Consider the following 17367-nt stretch of genomic DNA (forward strand, 5'->3'; position numbering starts at 1 on the left):
GTTGTGATACTAGCGACAACTCTTATAACACAATGACAGTAGCGGCAAAACCCCCCGAGTGTGGATCTCAAGTAAAGGTTGGCTACCTTGGGTATAGCCAAGATACCTTACCATCCTGGATAGTCTATAGTAGAAACTACTTCCTGATAGTATATCCTCCTTATTTCCACTACAGTTATCAAGTGCCAACCGAAATAGAAACGTAGGTTCTTCAATAATGAGGTACTATCGCTATATGCGTCTACTCTTGCTATATGTATACCTTGATTACTTCTCAAGTCAAGTTGTCTATCACGCATCGAAATAACGACAAGCTATTGTTGCCTTTCGCGTTCACAGCATGCAGCCTGCTGACCTCTGGTAGCCGTGGCTCCATATTCACAAACGTCTCCCATCAAGCCAACATTAGACGACCTTGAAGTCGAATATCTTGTCGAGGCAACATGGATTTGGCTCTGTATCCTGAATTGGGAGAAACCTACATCGTCTCGTCGACGCTGATGGACAGAAAAGTAGGTCTGGTTATCACGCAACTCCTGTTCCTGGAAGTGGCTTGTATTGAAGAGTATCGCGACTGTTCATCCATCTGGAATGATTTGCCATAAGAGCCACCCCATTATCCAGATGCGTCCATCAACCACCCTCCCGCCTACAACCCATATTTCATAAATGAAAAAAGGAGGCTTGGTTCCAGAATCCAGCGTCCAAACAAATCATTCAACAAGATGACCCTTCCTCCAGTCGCTTCTCAAACATCGTCCTGGATTGGGTCGTTGCCCCAGACAAGTCTGTCGGCCTTGGACACCAGGGCAGTGATTTGGTTGGCAGACGATGTTCATGCGACCATCCGGCGTGGTAGCGTCCAGCCATTCCGGCGAGTGAAAGATATATGAGCCGCAAAGAGATGAACGCATCGGTCCCCTCGATCCGTCATCAACACCTGAGGCTGATTATGATGCGTTAGCCAACAAGAAAGCCGAGTACATGGCGGGAGGGGGGAGGGATAACCGTCATACGCAATAGCTGGCTTTGCTTCGGATCCTGGAAGCGGTCTTCTGTCGTTGCTGAAACGCAATTGCTATCAAGATGGCTACCAGTTACGGATCGGCGCCAGCCGGGCTGATCGTCGGATGGGTGCCATGAGGGCGTTTTCAAAGACTTTTTTTGACTGTCATGTTGATGCGTCAAAGGCTGATGGAAAGTTGGCGATGAGTGTTTCGTTTTCGTTTGCGAAGAGCAGGATGTTGTTGATTAGGCAGTGCGCACAGTGGCTGGTGCTTGGGCTGCCCAGGTGCCTAGGTACCTACCTAGGTACCTACAGCACGGTCAACGGATCGGGTCCAGGTACTGCTAGTACCGAGCTACAGCCCGTACTCTAGCGGCTTCGCGGGGACTCTCAGCGCTTTGCGGCCTGATTGCCGCCTGTAGATTATATGTACCTTAGGCCTGTTGGATGAATCTGTTGGGCAGCACGGGGGCATCCAACGTCTGGTGGAATTGAACCTGAGGTGGTGTTGATGTACAGTATTAACAGCCATCATGGCGACGATCTTGAATCTTTCTTTAAGAATCCAACGGTTGCACACGAGGGCATGAATCCTCCTTGTGCCTGGTCTGGAGCTTCTTCATTCACCAGAGGCAGTGCTGCTTAGGTGGTACCTACCAGGTATGTAGCTCCATGGATGTCACACAACTTGCACTACCTGATGGGCAGGGTCGCCTGTTCAGCTCCTTCGACTCTCAAACACCTCCAAAGACGACGAGGCTCCGGACATTGACTCTTCCAAAGCCACGACGACGCAGCAGCTGCCGGCCACGATGGACAGGAAACTCTCCTACAACCAAGACGCCTATCTGCTCAACACCGACGCCAGCCTCGCCCAGCAGCTGCAAGACGGCGCAGAGCGTCTCCCCCGTGGCCAGAACATCGTCCACTACCACCACTGACGCGCCTCTTGGGACGGCATCCCGCTCCATCTCGATCCTCTTCTCTCTGGATACGCCGGACTCAGGCCGCGAAACATGCGACGTCGGCTTGACGACGGAGACGGTGGGCGGCGGGAGCTTGCCGGCCTCTCGAACCAACACCAAGGGCACACCGACCCGTTCAGCAAGCGGCGACGCAAAGACAAAGCCTCCGGCCTCGCAACAAACCACCGCATCAGTTTTGGTCCAGCCATCTCCAAACTGGCTCTGCAACAGCTTCGTGCACAGAGCCAACCCTCCTGGCTGCCGGCAGATGCCGAGGACATGGCGGAACTCGATGCCCGGACGTGGAAAGTCGGGCACTGAGCGGACCATGCTGGCCAGTCGTTGCAGGTCTTTGTGGAGGAAGGGGACAAGGCACCGTTGAGCAAACTGCTCTGCCACCTCGGTCCCGTCCCTGTCGTTGTTGAAGCTAAAGCTTGGACACCAGTCAAGGATTGCCGAGTTTGGCGTGCCACAAACATTGTCCCGGCCTCGGTCTCCAGCATCGCTTTGGCGCCCCCGACGGACCCGTAGGATCTCGTCGCTGGCATTGACACGAATCTCGACCACTCTGCTATCCGGCACCAGGTGCGATAGGGCCGCCACCGGGGCCTCGTCTCTCATGCCGGTGATCAGCAGCACGTCCGTGTCCGCGGCGCCGTGCACCACGCCCAGGAAATGCTCCTCCGGCAGCCGAGGCCGTCGCCGCACTTGACTCTGGAAGAAGGCCGTCAACGCTGGCCGGTGTTGCTCCTTGTAGGCCCGGTCCTGCAGCAGGGCTTTCAAGTCAGCGCCCGTGGCCGCCGCATATTCTCGCTTGGTCGCGGCGCTGATACTGACGACCCGCGCCCTCACGGTCACAGGGGCGCTGTTGTTGAGTACGGAAGCCCAGACGTCGGCGCAGTAGTCCTTGCCGGCGCCGCTGTCGCCCGTGACAAGGATGATCAGCTTGGGATCCATCGGCGCCTGCGGCAGCGGACAGCCATACGCCAGCAAGCCGCATGGGTCTGTGCCGCGTTTAAGACGGGCCAAGCGCGGCCGGTTCGGTCCAAAAGCCCTGGTCGCCAGGGCTGCGTCTCGGGGGTCCGGTCCGAGGTCCGCGCCGTAGGCTCCGCTGCTCAGGGGCAGCAGATCCCGGGCGACGTCGTACACCCACCGCACGGCAGCTCGAGCGTCGTCGGTTCCGTCTCGGTCGCGGGGCCAGACGCCGGTGACGACGCAGGCAAAGTCCCAGTCGCGACAGCCGAAAGCCGCGGCCTCGGGGGCCACGTCGGCAATCGCTCCGCCGCCCTGCAGCAGATGGAGATAGCAGAGTGCCGTGGGACGCGACTCCACCGCTCTCACCAACACCTCGGCCACGTCTGCGGACCCGATGTGCTTCAGGAAGAGACACCTTTTGAACGACGATGTCTTGCCGCCGCCGTGGCCGCCATGCAGCACGGATACGTACAGCTCAGCGTCGAACAGACCAACGGCATCTACGACTCTGGAGCTGCACGCTGGCCCGAGAGTTGCCTCGGCGAGCGTGGCCGCCATGGACACATTTGGGGCCAGCCCGGTGCGAGTTTCGATCATGGTCATGCCGAGATGCAAGCGGCCAGCGTCATAATACAGGTACGCGTCTGCAGATGAAGTCCGGGGGAGCTTACTGGCGACGAGATTGTCGAATTCGTCAAGCCTGCGCCGTGCTGCAAGGCCGTCGCTCAGTGGAGCAATCCAGTTCCGAACGCAGTATGTCGGGGCCTCGTATGCTTCGAAAACGACGCTGATGATGATGCCGACATTGGTCCCGGCCCCCTTGACGGCCCACAACATCTCGGCATCGTTCTCAGGGCGCACAGCACAGGTTGGCCAGTGTTGATCCGGCACAAAACCGAGACAGAGGATTTGCGCAGAGTCAACTGCCGCCACCACGGCACCGACAATGGCGTCGCAAGAAAGCCCGTACAGTCGAGCGAGATGCCCGAGGCCCCCTTGCAGCCACAGCCCGGCGCCCACGCTGGGACGGGAACCAAGAGGCACAGTCAAGCCCACAGCCGTGGCCTTGCGGATAACATCACCCGACTTGCAGCCTGCTTCGGCGACGACGAAGGCAAGGGCACTGGAGTGACAATTTTCCCCATCTACCTCAGCAGGGAGAATATGCACCTGATCAAAAGCTTCCATGTCGACTGCAACAACATGAGACCAGAGACAGTGTCCGCTGTGGCCCCCTCCAACGACAGTCAGTCCAACTCGGTGCTTCAGAGCCCACCGAACGCACTGCTGGACGTGTGGAATCCCCGTCGGTCTGACAACCGCCGCGGGACGGTGGAGACGAGCCTCCCAATTCTTGATCTTCTTGTCCCCTTTGGCCAAAGGCACCTGTTGCTCCAGCTCATGAAGCATTGTCGCGTGATGTGTGAAAGCCATCATGACGTCGGGCGCGCTGAACAAGAGATGACCTGGGCGTGCTTCCTCACGACGACCCATGGCACGGCACACCTTACGCCACTCGGCGCGAATAGCCTCGTCCGCAACTTGATCTTGCATGACAAAACCCGCAATAAAAGAAGCGAAACGGTCAAGCACCTTGTCGTCATCTGCCACGCCAACGCTGCCAGTAGGGAACGGAGCCGTTTGATGGCACACTAAGCCATCGAAGCCCAGAGTCCCGTCTCGATGAAAAACCACCACGACCCCGCCCTCGGGTTGCACAACAAGCATGTCCAGCGCTCGCTCGATTACCTTGCGCTTCCTGCTCATGCCGTACATGCTGTGGCAAAAGAGGACGACGTCGAATCGCTTTGTGATGCTCGAGTCCATCCCTTCACGGCTGTCCAAATCAAACGGCTTTCGATGGATATCCGGCGGGCTCTGTAGGCAGGGCAGCGGGGATTCCGTCTCGGAGCTGGGGCACAGCCATTGTTCCAGCTTTGCAGCAAACAGAACGTTGGGCTCAAGTGCAGCGTAGGTCGTGATCTTATGTCTCAACTCGTCAGGCAGGTGCCCGAGCACGCTCTTTGGACCAGGTCCTACTTCCAGCACCGAGATGCAGACCCGCGAGCTGCAAAGAGGGGTCAGCACTCGCGTCAGCTGAGGGACAACAAAGTCTTGGTAGCTCGTCCATCCGGGCCCCTGAAGGAGAATGTCAAAGCCAGCGCTGTACTGTTCGTCGGTCAATGGCTTGGTCGGGGACGTGGCCTTTTGCCTGAGCGCCTGCTTGAGAGCTTCAAGGGTGGCCATGCCTGCTTTGGGATTTGCAATGGATCGATTTCGTATGAGTACCCCGTTCGGATGGGTGACAATGGTAATGGAGGAGCGGTATACTGATGGCCATGGGACGGGGTAGTATTGATGCCCGGATTTGTGCAACGCCACGTGAAAACGCTGTGTACCAGTACATCTAACCCCCAATCTCGGAAACCTGGACACGATCGAGCGGAACAGAGAATGTGTAGTCAAATATCAATATCGATTATCACGAGAAAGAAGACATTCCCGGAACACTAGAGCTACCTAACTGTCTGACACGACTAGCATCATACAAGCCACTTGGAATCCTTACCCGCGGACCCAGAACCCCGTAAAGAAAATGATGACGGCTACTTCTTCTTCAGATTGTGAGGCTTGAGCTCATGTCTCTGCTCAGGCGGCCTCTTGACCGCAACGAAAGAGTTCTGCCCCGTCTCGGAAACGGCATGAACGGCGACATCCTCGCCATAGGGCCACTCCTCGATGAACTGGGCGTCGCCCCTGCGGTCAAACTCGGCGTACTGCGCCGGGTCGAGGCAGAGATGGGCGGCCTTCCAGGCGTCGGCGCGATGGATGTAGGCGCCCTGGATCTCGGTGGTCTGCGCGGCGCCGCTGCGGTCGGCGTTGTAGTCGATTGTGATTTGCAGGACGTAGTGCAGGAAGCGGGCGCCCTCGGGCAGCCGGAGCTCGCCGTCGGAAGACGAGGCGGCGAGGGACTCGTTGTTGGGGGCTGTGTCGATGCCGACGATGAATTCCTTGCCGTCAAAGGCTCTGGCGAAGACGAGGACGCCGTCGCCGTGGGTCCAGGGGCGGGATGATGATGTGGAGGACGACGAGGAAGATGAGTCCTGGGGTTCGCGGACGCGGTAGAGCTCAAAGTCTTCCGGGGCGAAGCCGAGCGTCTCGAGGGACTGGCGGGCAAAGGCCTTGGCTGCGTCGAGGGTGCCGTGGGACTTGAGGACGAAGGGGGTGCGGGTTGCGCCGGAGGAGTCGTGGGAGAAGTCGACGACGGTGAGGAGGGTGTGGAAGAGCTGGTCGGGGACGAAGATGTCCGTTGGGGCGGCCGTGCCGTTTGTGGAAGCCATTTTGGTGTGTGTTGGAGTTTGATATGCTGGAAGAAGGACTTTTACAAGGTAAGATTTGGTGTTTGGTCGGTAAGGGGAGGGGGGAATATCTATGGGATTTGCACGTTCTGGATCATCGGGGTATTTATATAATTGAGCATTTATGAGGTAGGTTGGTCGACTTGTCACATCTCATGGGGGAGGTGTGAGCCATCATACGATTCTCCGTCGGGGACGCTGAGCGATGTGTATGTAGCTTTGTCGTCATTTGGTGCCTCGTGTAATAGAGAGAGGGGAAAGGGGGGGGGGGGGTTTCCCGTTGCTATCCAGGAGCTGCAGTGGTTCCCTTCCCGTCTGAAACATGTACCTACCGAAGGGGGTCGATTGTTGAACGGATGCTTTTCACAGGGAAATCAGATCACCGAGCTGAAAGCTTTCGTGGCTGGATGGAATGAGAGAGGCATGGGCTGATTGGAGGCAGCGTGAGGATTAGAAGTCGTCGAATGGTGGCGTCGACTAAGGAAGACTGGCCCCGGACGGGATGGATTCCCGGCTATGACGGTTGAGTCGGGAGAGCTGGACGATTTTAAGTCGACGACGAGAAGTTGGTCCACTCAGAACGACGAGATTCCGGGTTAGATGGATAGTGGTAGTTTGGTTGTATAACCGAGACGGCAGTGAGGATCTCGCGTGAGAGCGTGCCGCCTACATGGACTGACTATGGGGAATGTCTTGCTATGTTTTTGGTTCCTGTTGCAGAGTGGGTGATCTATCATGTTTATCCATGTAATAGTGTGTTGAGGCATTGGCTACATACTAGATATGTACTACGTATAAAGCAGCAGTTGAATCAAGTTGCATATGATAGACTGGGGTAATAACCCCCCCTTGTTAATTGCAGCCATCGCGGGGGCAGGCTTGGCAGGCCCATAGACACACGGAGATGCAGTTCCAGGCCTTGTAACTCTATAAATCATATCTAACACAAGGCTGAACTTTGCTCTAGAGGATTTGATTCGCTCAGAGGAAATGTTATTTAGGCGGCGATTAAATTGACAAACAAAGCTGCCAAACCTTGGAGAGTTTCTTGCAAAGAGAGGCGGCAAGGAGCGGCTCTAGTATTACCGAACGACAAAGAGGTACTTACAACGCCATCGGGGTAGTCGCACGCCATTTTGGAAGTTTAAATAGCCGGCGTGCTTGTACGTGCTGATGAAAAGTCGGGTGAGCATCGTATGACTTGATTGACTGCCTTCGTCATCATTTTTTTTTTTTTTTTTTTTACTGTGCATGAAACCTTGTGGATGGATTTTATGGAGGCCAACGATGGAAACATGAAGAAGACTGTCGCTAGGTAGTCTGCGACTATACAAGTAAGGTAGGTAGTGTGTATGTCATGGGCGGCGCTGTATGTAAGTGGGCGGACGGCTACCTACTATCTAGATCTTCTGGCTGCGAGCCTTTGCCTTTCGGTAATGGCAATATATTGATGGTCCTCTAATTAACCTGCATATGAATACCTATGAAGAAAGAATGCGTGATGAATTGAGCTTCTAAGCGAAGCTCGTTACATAGGTACATATCTATTCATCTGACCACTTATACCTCGTACTCCTAATATGCATCGTGCGTAGGAGGACACTCGAAATCTCATGCATATCAGAGGACTCAAGTTCCCTCAAAGGTAGGATATTTTCCGTTCCAGCAACTGCGCCGCTCTTGTAGCAGAGACGGTTCTCAAACGGCTCAGCTTAGAGGGTCTGGCCCCCTGCCGATGGCTCGCCATGAGTTCACGTCCAAGAGCAGCCGACTGTTTCGCTCGAGCCTCTCTATTCGCGTCCTCTGCTCGCGCGATTATTTTCCACACCATGATGAGTGACTGAAAGCATGGCCTCCTATCTAGTGCCTCCGGTTCCCATGGCTTCAGTTTCAGGCAGGCGTGGTCTGGAGGCGAAAGCGTGCCCACAAGCATTGTAGAATGCCCAGCTGGACATAAGGTACAGATGGTGTCGTCTTAGAGCTCCCTGATCCGCGGGCATCCATCAAGACTTTGCAAAAAGATACATCTCGACCGATTGAGCCTCCGAGCCGAGCACAGGCAGCGGCAGCACTTGCTTTGCCTGCATCTGCCAGCCAGCTTGGTCGAGAAGGCCGAATACTGCATTTTCAGAAGAGTGTCGCGGCTTCGTCCCAACAAAGACCTTGGTCGTAAACGAAGAGTCCCCCATAGCCTTGGCCTTGCTCACATTCAAAGCGTGCAGGGCAGACAGGGTCTCAACCAATGCGAGGAGCCCGTCTTCGTTGTAGGTGCAGTCGCTCAGCACGACGAGATCCCAGCGCCGGGCTTGGACTTGCGGCCCAAAGCGGCCTTGCCTGCCCTCTTCCCAGTCCAGGTTCTCGTACAGCAGCTGGGCGGCGTTGTCATGTTGTTCAGCCATGCTCGCATTCTGCTGCAGGCGAGCAATGTTGGCGCTTGCTCGCGCCTCTGCATCCTCCAGGTCCGTCAGCAAAACAGTGCAGTCTCCGGCGCCAGCCGGCCGCATCTGCGGGAGCACGGCGCCGAGGCCGATGCCCAGCGTGCCGACGCCGCAGCCGAGCTCCAGGATGTTGAGCTCGCCGGCAGTGCCCAGGATGTCCCGCATGACGGCCATGGTCGGCTCCTGATTCGAGGCGTACTGTTCGCACGCGGGAATGCCGGCGAGGGCGCAGAGCGTGACGACTCCTCCGTCCCAGACGTGGCGGGCCATGCTCTCGCCCAGCTCTTCCTCTATCTCGAGAAACCCCGGGGCTCCCTCTTGCTTGCTGCCGTCAAAGTACAGCCTCCGCGTGCAGAGATGGTCGTCGTCGTCGTGCCCGCTCCCGTTGACGCGCAGCTGCGCCCATACAGGCATGATCAGCCCGTTCCCAGCCTCGGCATCCGTGAGTATGCTGTGCACTCCCGTGGCTGAAAGTGCCGGCTTGGCACTGATACATATCTCGGCACTGGACGACGCCGCCAACGCCTTGATGAATTGTAGGGGAAGATTGAAGCTGGGCTTGAGGATCCTCATGCCCGGCTTCCATGCCAGCTCGCCACGGCCAGTGAGGGCCCATGTCGTCCTGCCAGAGGAGGAGGCCACCTCGGCCGTGATGAGCAGCTCGAGGGCATCCTGCACAGCCAGCAGCGAGTCGCTCAGGTCCGTGTTGATGGTGATGACGAGCTCCAGGCGGATCTTGCCGCCGCTGCCCGCCAGCTTCGGGGGCCTGAGGAGGCGGATGTAGTGCATCGTATGCTGGCGGTCGTGTGCTGAAAAGACCTACAGTAGGCTGAGTAGGTAATACTTACAGGTGTTTCAATGCGTGCAGTTTCGGCCCATGGGAGAAATTGACTGACTCAGCATTGGATTCTGGCTTATCGTGATGCCCCGCCAAAATTTGCATCGCGGGGCACAAGATTTCTTTGCCTCACTCACGTCCCTGCTTCTGGCTTGAGCAGCAAATCTCCAGCAATCTCGGCACAGAGCATCTGCTGGGTGAGATTCTTGTGCGCAGACGCCCCAATTGCGCGCGCAAGAGCCTCTGCCGTCAAGATGGACGCGGCATCTCGTCTCCAGCTGGAGGCGCTGGCTGCTGGTGAGTCGATATTTCATGTCTAGTCTTGCGATGCCTGCTCTTGGATCGCGCGCTGACAAAACCATCAATTGATGCGACAAGACCTGGTTGACGTGTGGCATGCCTATCGCACGCCCATCATCCTGTCGGCTCTCCTTCTCCTTGCCGGTCTGCGCATCTTTCTTCACACGACCGAGGACAGAGAGCCGCTCGTTGCGCTTCCCAAGATTTACAACGAGCCACAGCAGCCCCAAGTAAGCGAAAAGACGATCTCCAAGGCGCAACCGGTGGCCGAGACGGAAAAGAAATCATCTGGCCCACGGCGGATAAAAGGAGGCGTGACGCGCAAGGCTTCGCAAGAGGACAAGACTGCGCCGGCCGAACACGACAGACCCGCAAAGGTGCTCGTCTTCTTCTCTTCTGTGACCACCAAGACGGAAAAGATTGCACACGACTACATCAAGACGCTCGAGGCATTTCTGGACCAGAAGGCCAACGAGACGGACGACAAATTCCTAAAGCCAGAGTTGCTGGATCTGACCGAGATCGACTTTGAAGACTACTTTGTCAGCCCTCCCAAGTCCCCCGAAGGCGCCGCATACTTTTACCTGTTCCTCATCCCGAGCTACAACATCGACACCATCAACGATACCTTTCTTCAGCATCTGCAAGAAACACACCACGACTTTCGAATCGATACCGCCCCTCTGTCTTCCTTGGTAGGCTACTCAGTCTTCGGTTTCGGCGACAAAGAGGGATGGCCAAACGAAGACGAGGGCTTCTGCTTCCAAGCCAAGGAATTGGACAAATGGATGTCCAAGCTGACTGGCCGGAAGCGAGCCTATCCCGTGGGAATGGGCGACATGAAAAGCGACCATGCGGAACGATTCACGGAATGGACCTTTGGAGTTCAAGAGGTCATTGCTCAGGCCTCACAGACCGGATTCCTCGGAGAGGGAGTTCCCGGTAGCGGCGATGCGGTGGAAAGCGACGATGAGGAGGCCGAAGGGGATGATGGCGAAGTCGTCTTTGATGACGAGGAGCCGAGCAACAGCAAAGAATCCGACGGCTCCAGGCCGTTGGACGACGTTGAGGATCTGGGAAAGATGATTCGTCCCAGCAAAGACGGAAACGAGGGTCCTCGCAAAGCAGCCCTGGCCGTTGACTTCACCACCTATCCCTCTGCCAGCAAGAGAAAGGGCCAGGCACCAGTCATCAAGGAGATGGTGGCCAAGGACTCGCCCACATACAACGCTCTCACCAAGCAGGGGTACTCGATTGTGGGCTCCCACTCCGGCGTCAAGATCTGTCGCTGGACAAAGTCGGCCCTGCGCGGGCGAGGCAGCTGCTACAAATACTCTCTTTACGGCATCAACTCCCACCAGTGCATGGAGACCACCCCGTCGCTCTCATGCTCCAACAAGTGCGTCTTTTGCTGGCGTCACGGGACGAATCCAGTCGGCACAACGTGGCGATGGGTAGTTGACCCTCCCGAGATGATCTTTGACGGCGTCAAAGAGAACCACTACAAGAAGATCAAGATGATGCGCGGCGTGCCCGGCGTTCGCGCGGAACGCTATGCTGAAGCTCTGAGGATCCGACACTGCGCATTGTCCTTGGTCGGAGAACCCATCTTCTACCCTTACATCAACGAGTTCCTCGCCATGCTGCACAACGAGCGAATCTCGTCTTTCCTAGTCTGCAACGCGCAGCACCCCGACCAGCTCGCCGCCCTCAAGGCCGTGACACAGCTGTACGTGTCCATCGACGCCTCCAACAAAGACTCGCTCAAGAAGATTGACCGGCCCCTGCACCGCGATTTCTGGGAGCGCTTCCTCCGATGCCTGGACATTCTGCGCGAGAAGCGCTTCCGCCACCGCACCGTCTACCGCCTGACCCTCGTCAAGGGCTTCAACGTGGAAGACGAGGTCGAAGGCTACGCCCAGCTCATCGAGCGCGGGCTGCCGTGCTTCGTCGAGGTCAAGGGCGTGACGTACTGCGGGACGTCGACGTCCTCCAACGCGGGGCTGAGCATGTCCAACGTGCCCTTCTACTGGGAGGTCTGCGAGTTCGTCAAGGCGCTGGACAGGCGGCTGCAGGAAAAGGGCCTCGGGTACGGCATCGCCGCGGAGCACGCGCACAGCTGCTGCGTGCTGCTGGCGAGCAACCGCTTCAACGTCGACGGCAAGTGGCACACGCACATTGACTACCAGAGGTTCTTTGAGCTGCTCGAGGAGAGGGGCCCGGACGGCGACTGGACGCCCGAGGACTACATGGGGCCGCCGACGCCGGAGTGGGCGCTGTGGGGGAATGGCGGGTTTGATCCGAGGGATGAGCGGGTTGATAGGAAGGGGAGGAAGATGGAGGCTGTTGTCTCCCGGGAGGCGCCAGAGTAGGCGACGGTGACTTGTACGATTTAAAATTGTAATGAAATGTTGTCATTAGTCTTCCAAAGCAACGATGAAGATTGAACCGACATGATGTCGATCATCGTGAAAGCAAAGGGCTGCCCAGTTGTCATCTCACGATCATCAATGTACACGAAAGCGGTAGAGGCAGATTTTGCATGTTGGATTGTAGAAACACTGCCCGCCACTTGCCCCCCCCCCTGTTTTTCCCCGAGACCTCCCATCCTACATCGTATAGCCAGCGAGCTGTATCATTTCACCATGACGAGTTACACAAATGCCCCAGACCTCCAGAGGAGCGAGCCCATTGAATGAGAGGTGGTTCACAGATTTATAGTACATTAAAAACAACGATTCTTGCGTTTTCTCGCCCCCTTCAAGGATCCCTAGTAAGACGGGGAGCTGGACAAGTGACAAGAGAGGGGGACTCCAGAACTTCGAGCCGAACGACTTCGTTTTTTGTGTGCTTTTTTGTTGATTTTTGTTTCTTGAGTTGTTCCTCTTTTCGGGGCGTGCCAAGGTCAAAGAGGTGTACAGCGCAACGTCAATTGTAAGAGGTTAGGAAAAGTGATGGATTTCACCTCTTTTCTCCTTCCTCCTTTTTGTGTGTTTTCCAGTTGAGTGGAGCGGAGACTGTGATTTTATGTCAAGAGTCTTTTGTTCCGTTTCGTCGATTGAGACCTCGTGAGTATTGGCTTAGTCGAGGCCGACGTTGGGAATCTCGCCCAGGTTGATGGGGCCCGAGGATGAGGGACGGGTGCGGACCATGATGTCGCCGTCGTACGCAATCATGTCGGCCAGAATGTCTAATATGGGCTGCGAACAGTGTCAGCGAACAATTCCCAGCTTGACGCTTCCTAAACGGGTTTCTCTCTCTCTTTCTCTCTCACCTTGGGAACGGTGCTGTCGTAGATCTTGATCAGGTCGCCGGGAGCAGGATACACCTTGAGGCCCTTGTAGAAGGCGAGCGCAGAATCAATCATCTTAGAAGCTAGATTCAAGCAAACAAAGACAAAAACAAGTCAGCAAAAACTGAATCACGAAAAGCGACAAGATACAAGAAAGAGAGGGGGGGGGGGGTTGGGGGGGGGGCTCATCCATACGATCCTGGCTCAGCATCTCGCCCGTCATGACCTGCTCGTTGAAAAAGGCCTCCCGCTCCTCCACGCCGGCAGGGAAGCCCTCCTCCTTGGCCTCGTCGACCTTGGCCTTGATGAGGCTTCGCAGCCGCTGTGTTGAGGCCTCGGCCTCCTCCTTCTCGGCGCGCACCTGCTTGCGCTCGTTCCTTCTCAGGTTGCGGCGGAACTCGGCGTCTCTTCGTCGCTTGTAGTCAAAGTATGCGGCGTATGCTGTTGGTGGGGGGGAAGCGAAGCGAAGGACGCAACAAGAATGATTAGCGGAACTGAAGGCTTTTTCTCTCTCTCTCTCTTTAATGCAAGGGCAAAATAAACTGCGCGCAAAAAAGGTCATTGGAGCGGCGACGAACCGACGAGGCCTGTCGCGATGGTTGCGACTGATGCCGTCACCACGGTGCTTGTGTTGACCATCTTTACTTCTTTTTTTTTTTTTCTGGGAGACGAATGGAGGGGAGCTTCGGAGCTGCAAGCGCTGCAGATGAGATGAATATAAAAGACACAAGGCTCGGAATTCGGCGGCTGTGGCTGCTATTTCGGATATACAAGAATCGTGTCGTCGGGCAGTGGATGATTGAGCCTCGGAGTGTAAGATGCCGTCGCCGGTCGGGTTCGCGATTCTATGGGGGTGGTTTTTTGTGCCGTTGAAAAGATATCACAAGGAAAATGGAGTTCCGGCTGCGATACCTGCTTTAGCTCCCCAGTCGGAACATCGATTGAGCGTTGAGAGAGGCGGCCGGCTGATGGTCGGGTAAATGCGAGATGACCTAAGGTGCTGCTACCTTAGCTCCAGGACTCCGCTACCTTACCTACCTGCACTTGTACCTGTACCTACCTTTTGTACCTCCGTCTCGACATCCCGTCCGCCACGCAACGAATACGACTTCAATCCCACCTCACGATCAAGCACCTTAGTTGCGGCTGCTCGGGGACATCTACGGCAGTACTTACGAGCATTTATAGTCTATGCAGCTGGGAGATCTCTGTGCATGTCTCTGACCTCGCCATAAGCAGCGCTCCTCGCCCTCTCCTGTGCCGAACCAACCACCCTCCTACCTAAGGTAGTCCGCGATCTCCCCAGCTGGCACCATGTCTGAGGAGCGCAGCAAGATAACGCTGTCCCTCCGGAGCGGCAAACGGCGAAAGGCTCGTCCCGTCATCAGCGCGCCACGACAAATCTCTGCGCCAATCCCCCAGGATGGCTCGACCGGCGGCGCACCGGCCGGTGCTATGCTCCCCATTCCGGAGGCGCCTCGCCCGCGGCCTGTAGGAGCTGGTGGAAAGGTTGGATTTTCATCCCTCCTCGTCGACTGGGAGGAAGCTCGCCGAATTGCTAACGCTGGACTCGTAGACGTCTGATCTCGTCAAGCGACGCTTTTCCTCACGATTCAACAACTTGCCCCCCGAGTTCGACGCGGCCGCACCGCCAGTTCCTAGCCTGCCCCCTCTCGAACGCTTCAACACCGATTACCAGCCCCCACCACCGTCACGAGCCGGGCCGGGGGCAGCTCCCGTCGTCGACCTCAAGGCGCTGCGGGATCCGAATCTCGTTCCCGACCAGTATGTCGCCTCGGTGCTGAGCGAGGCGAGCGAGGACCAGATCCAGGAGTACATGGAGTCGCTCCAGGGCATCAAGGCACGCGCCGCCGCAGATCTGCAGCAGAATCTCCTACAGAACAGGACCCAGTTCATCAAGATTAGTAAAGAGGCGGAGAAGCTCAAGGGGGAGATGCGAGCGCTGCGGAATCTCATGTCTGAACTCAAGGCGAACACGACGGCCCTCAGGCAAGCGTCTGGAAGAAACGAGGTGGACTCATCCATTGGCGGGGCCGTCACCATGAGCAAACGTGACAAGCGAAGCTCTGTTGCGGACCGAAGTGCCCTCTGGACTTCGCAGATGCAAACGCTCTACAAGACGGTGGAGGGTTCGCAAAAGTTTCTCCCAAACGCGATTGGCCGCCACGTGGTCCTCAATGCTGGGCCTTGGATCGAGTTGGACAATGCAACGTACAAGAGCAGGAGGGCTATGCAAATCTTTCTGCTCAACGACCATCTTCTTATTGCTTCCCGAAAGAAGCGCAAGGTCGACGCGCCAAACGCAGACACCCGCGGGCCCATGGTCAAGCTCGTAGCCGACCGATGCTGGCCTCTGCTTGATATCGAAGTCATTGAGATGCCGGGCACGGGCGATTCCATGGGCGGCCGCAACAAGCTGGCCGACGCCATCATGGTTCGGGGCGGCGGCCAGGAGACGTTCATCTACCGCACGGAGAAGCCGGAAGCGAGCGAGAAGAAGGCGCTGATGATGAACGTGCGCAAAGCGGTGGAAGAGCTGCGCAAAGGATTGCAGTCCGAGATGGAGGCCCATAACAAGGCCAGAGAGACAATCAACTACTTTGCATCCAGAGACCCGGGCCTGCTTCAAAAGACGGAGCTGCTGGAGACGCTTTCTGACATCAAGGACATGATGATTGAGGTGGACGGCAAGCAGCAGAACCTCCGCTGGGTGGAGGGCCAAATGGACGAGCTCGACATCGACATTGCGCTCCAAGGGTTTGAGCCCGCCGTGGCTCGCGTGGAGAAGCTCAAGGCGTTGGCGAGGGGGCTCAAGGGCAACACGGTGGCCCAGGACTTTATCAACTTTGAGGTGGAAGAGCGGTGCGCCAAGCTCGCCACCATCATCATTCACGGCATGGAGACGACGCATCACCAGCAGAGCAAGACGAAGCGGAACCTCAGCTGGTTGGCGAGACTGGGCTATGAGGACAGGGCGAGGGAGGCGTATCTTGCAGCCCGCGGCGACACGATTCACAAACGAGCCAGGTTGGTGACCCCTGCCATCTTTTATTCACTAAATGAGCTAACCTAGCTGTCAACAGACAATGCCTCTTCCAGGGTGACCTGCATCTGTACATTTGGCAGCTATCGTTTGTGTACTTTACCCTCATCCACAACACGGTGCAGTGTTTCCAGAGCTGCTTCCCTCCGCCGATGATGAGCACGTGCGTCAAGTGGGCAAAGGAGCAGGTCGAGGCCTTCAACGTGATTCTGGCCAGGCAGCTGAGCAGCACGGAGCCCGGCGGACCAGAGTGGACAAAGTGCATGGACCAGGCAAAGGAGCACGCGAAGAAGCTGTCTGACGTCGGGCTCGACTTTACGAGCTTGGTGGGCAAGGGCGTGGAAGGGCCGCCGAGCAAGCTGACGGCGGAGACTCAGGATCTTGTCGGGCTGGGACTGGCTTGAACTGTTGATGCACGATCATGAGGGAAGCAGTTAAGGGAGCTGTTCTTGGGCTTATGGCGTTGTCTAGGGGAAAAGGTCGACAGACAAGAGTGTGGTGGCTACTATATATCTACTATTACTTAATCAAACACCCGTAATATGTCTATATGTCTATAAGCCTGTCATGGCGTGTGTCCCTATACATATTGTTATTATACCTACCTTATCTGGTAGCTGTGCTTCTAAGCTCGTGACCTAGCAAGGTAGATTGTCAAGGAGTCCTTACCAGGGCCAGAAGCACCCCTCCTCCTTGATTCAAATGTCTCTCGCTCAATGCGATACTCAAGTCACGCTCAACGGCCACCTTACCGTTTCAGCTCCGTTTCTGGACAAGGCTGCGTTGGCGGGGCAGCTCGAGCGGGCAAAGCTTCAAAAAAAGCCACAGGGGAAGCTCTAATTTCGTTTTTGCCCCTGATGATGGAGCTCGAGCTTGCTCCGTTTTGTCAGACAAGAGCGTCAAGAGACGGTTTCTGGCGTTGATTGGGGAAGCTTGACGAAATAGAAAAGAGTTGAGGAGGCTTGATGTATTGGTGATGACTCTAAGTCTCGAGTGGGATTAGAGCTTGGTGTTTTGAGAGAGTGATGGAAGGGAGAAAGTGAATCGAGGTACTTCCTTGGGCACCTTGTAGCGCACAAGACGGGAAGCATGGATGGGTAAGGTAAGGTAGGTATCTTTGGAGGATGAAG

The 17367-nt window shown here is 56.4% G+C and overlaps 7 protein-coding genes across 7 annotated transcripts; 2 read left to right on the forward strand and 5 right to left on the reverse strand.

Moving 5' to 3' along the window:
* Positions 1 to 1740: 1740 nt before the first annotated feature.
* Positions 1741 to 5193, reverse strand: TRIREDRAFT_55837 (uncharacterized protein; the record flags this gene model as incomplete). The annotated part of the gene is made up of 1 exon (XM_006962324.1): positions 1741 to 5193. The coding sequence occupies one exon, from the start codon at positions 5191 to 5193 to the stop codon at positions 1741 to 1743; it is 3453 nt and encodes a 1150-aa protein (XP_006962386.1).
* A 255-nt stretch (positions 5194 to 5448) lies between these two features.
* Positions 5449 to 6341, reverse strand: TRIREDRAFT_44967 (uncharacterized protein). The gene has a single exon (XM_006961977.1). It carries the CDS (start codon positions 6285 to 6287, stop codon positions 5553 to 5555), a length of 735 nt encoding a protein of 244 aa, XP_006962039.1. The 5' UTR covers positions 6288 to 6341; the 3' UTR covers positions 5449 to 5552.
* A 511-nt stretch (positions 6342 to 6852) lies between these two features.
* Positions 6853 to 7440, reverse strand: TRIREDRAFT_103778 (uncharacterized protein; the record flags this gene model as incomplete). The annotated part of the gene is made up of 4 exons (XM_006962325.1): positions 6853 to 6971; positions 7084 to 7093; positions 7206 to 7232; positions 7414 to 7440. 4 exons carry the CDS (start codon positions 7438 to 7440, stop codon positions 6853 to 6855), a joined length of 183 nt encoding a protein of 60 aa, XP_006962387.1.
* Positions 7441 to 8308: 868 nt separating this feature from the next.
* On the reverse strand, positions 8309 to 9532 carry TRIREDRAFT_2365 (uncharacterized protein; the record flags this gene model as incomplete). Its single annotated transcript, XM_006961889.1, has 1 exon — positions 8309 to 9532. The coding sequence occupies one exon, from the start codon at positions 9530 to 9532 to the stop codon at positions 8309 to 8311; it is 1224 nt and encodes a 407-aa protein (XP_006961951.1).
* A 417-nt stretch (positions 9533 to 9949) lies between these two features.
* Positions 9950 to 12253, forward strand: TRIREDRAFT_120172 (uncharacterized protein; the record flags this gene model as incomplete). Its single annotated transcript, XM_006962103.1, has 1 exon — positions 9950 to 12253. One exon carries the CDS (start codon positions 9950 to 9952, stop codon positions 12251 to 12253), a length of 2304 nt encoding a protein of 767 aa, XP_006962165.1.
* A 573-nt stretch (positions 12254 to 12826) lies between these two features.
* Positions 12827 to 13812, reverse strand: TRIREDRAFT_120173 (uncharacterized protein; the record flags this gene model as incomplete). Its single annotated transcript, XM_006962326.1, has 4 exons — positions 12827 to 13081; positions 13156 to 13256; positions 13369 to 13614; positions 13752 to 13812. 4 exons carry the CDS (start codon positions 13810 to 13812, stop codon positions 12962 to 12964), a joined length of 528 nt encoding a protein of 175 aa, XP_006962388.1. The 3' UTR covers positions 12827 to 12961.
* Positions 13813 to 14487: 675 nt separating this feature from the next.
* On the forward strand, positions 14488 to 16641 carry TRIREDRAFT_55857 (exocyst complex subunit; the record flags this gene model as incomplete). The annotated part of the gene is made up of 3 exons (XM_006962104.1): positions 14488 to 14682; positions 14750 to 16221; positions 16278 to 16641. The coding sequence occupies 3 exons, from the start codon at positions 14488 to 14490 to the stop codon at positions 16639 to 16641; spliced, it is 2031 nt and encodes a 676-aa protein (XP_006962166.1).
* Positions 16642 to 17367: the final 726 nt, after the last annotated feature.

This window comes from Trichoderma reesei (genome assembly GCF_000167675.1).
Source record: "Trichoderma reesei QM6a unplaced genomic scaffold TRIREscaffold_2, whole genome shotgun sequence".
NCBI lineage: Eukaryota > Fungi > Ascomycota > Sordariomycetes > Hypocreales > Hypocreaceae > Trichoderma > Trichoderma reesei.

What these genes read in the sequence shown, in the direction of transcription:
- TRIREDRAFT_44967 (XM_006961977.1), bottom strand. Translation starts at nt 6,287, where the DNA reads ATGGCTTCCACAAACGGCACGGCCGCCCCAACGGACATCTTCGTCCCC.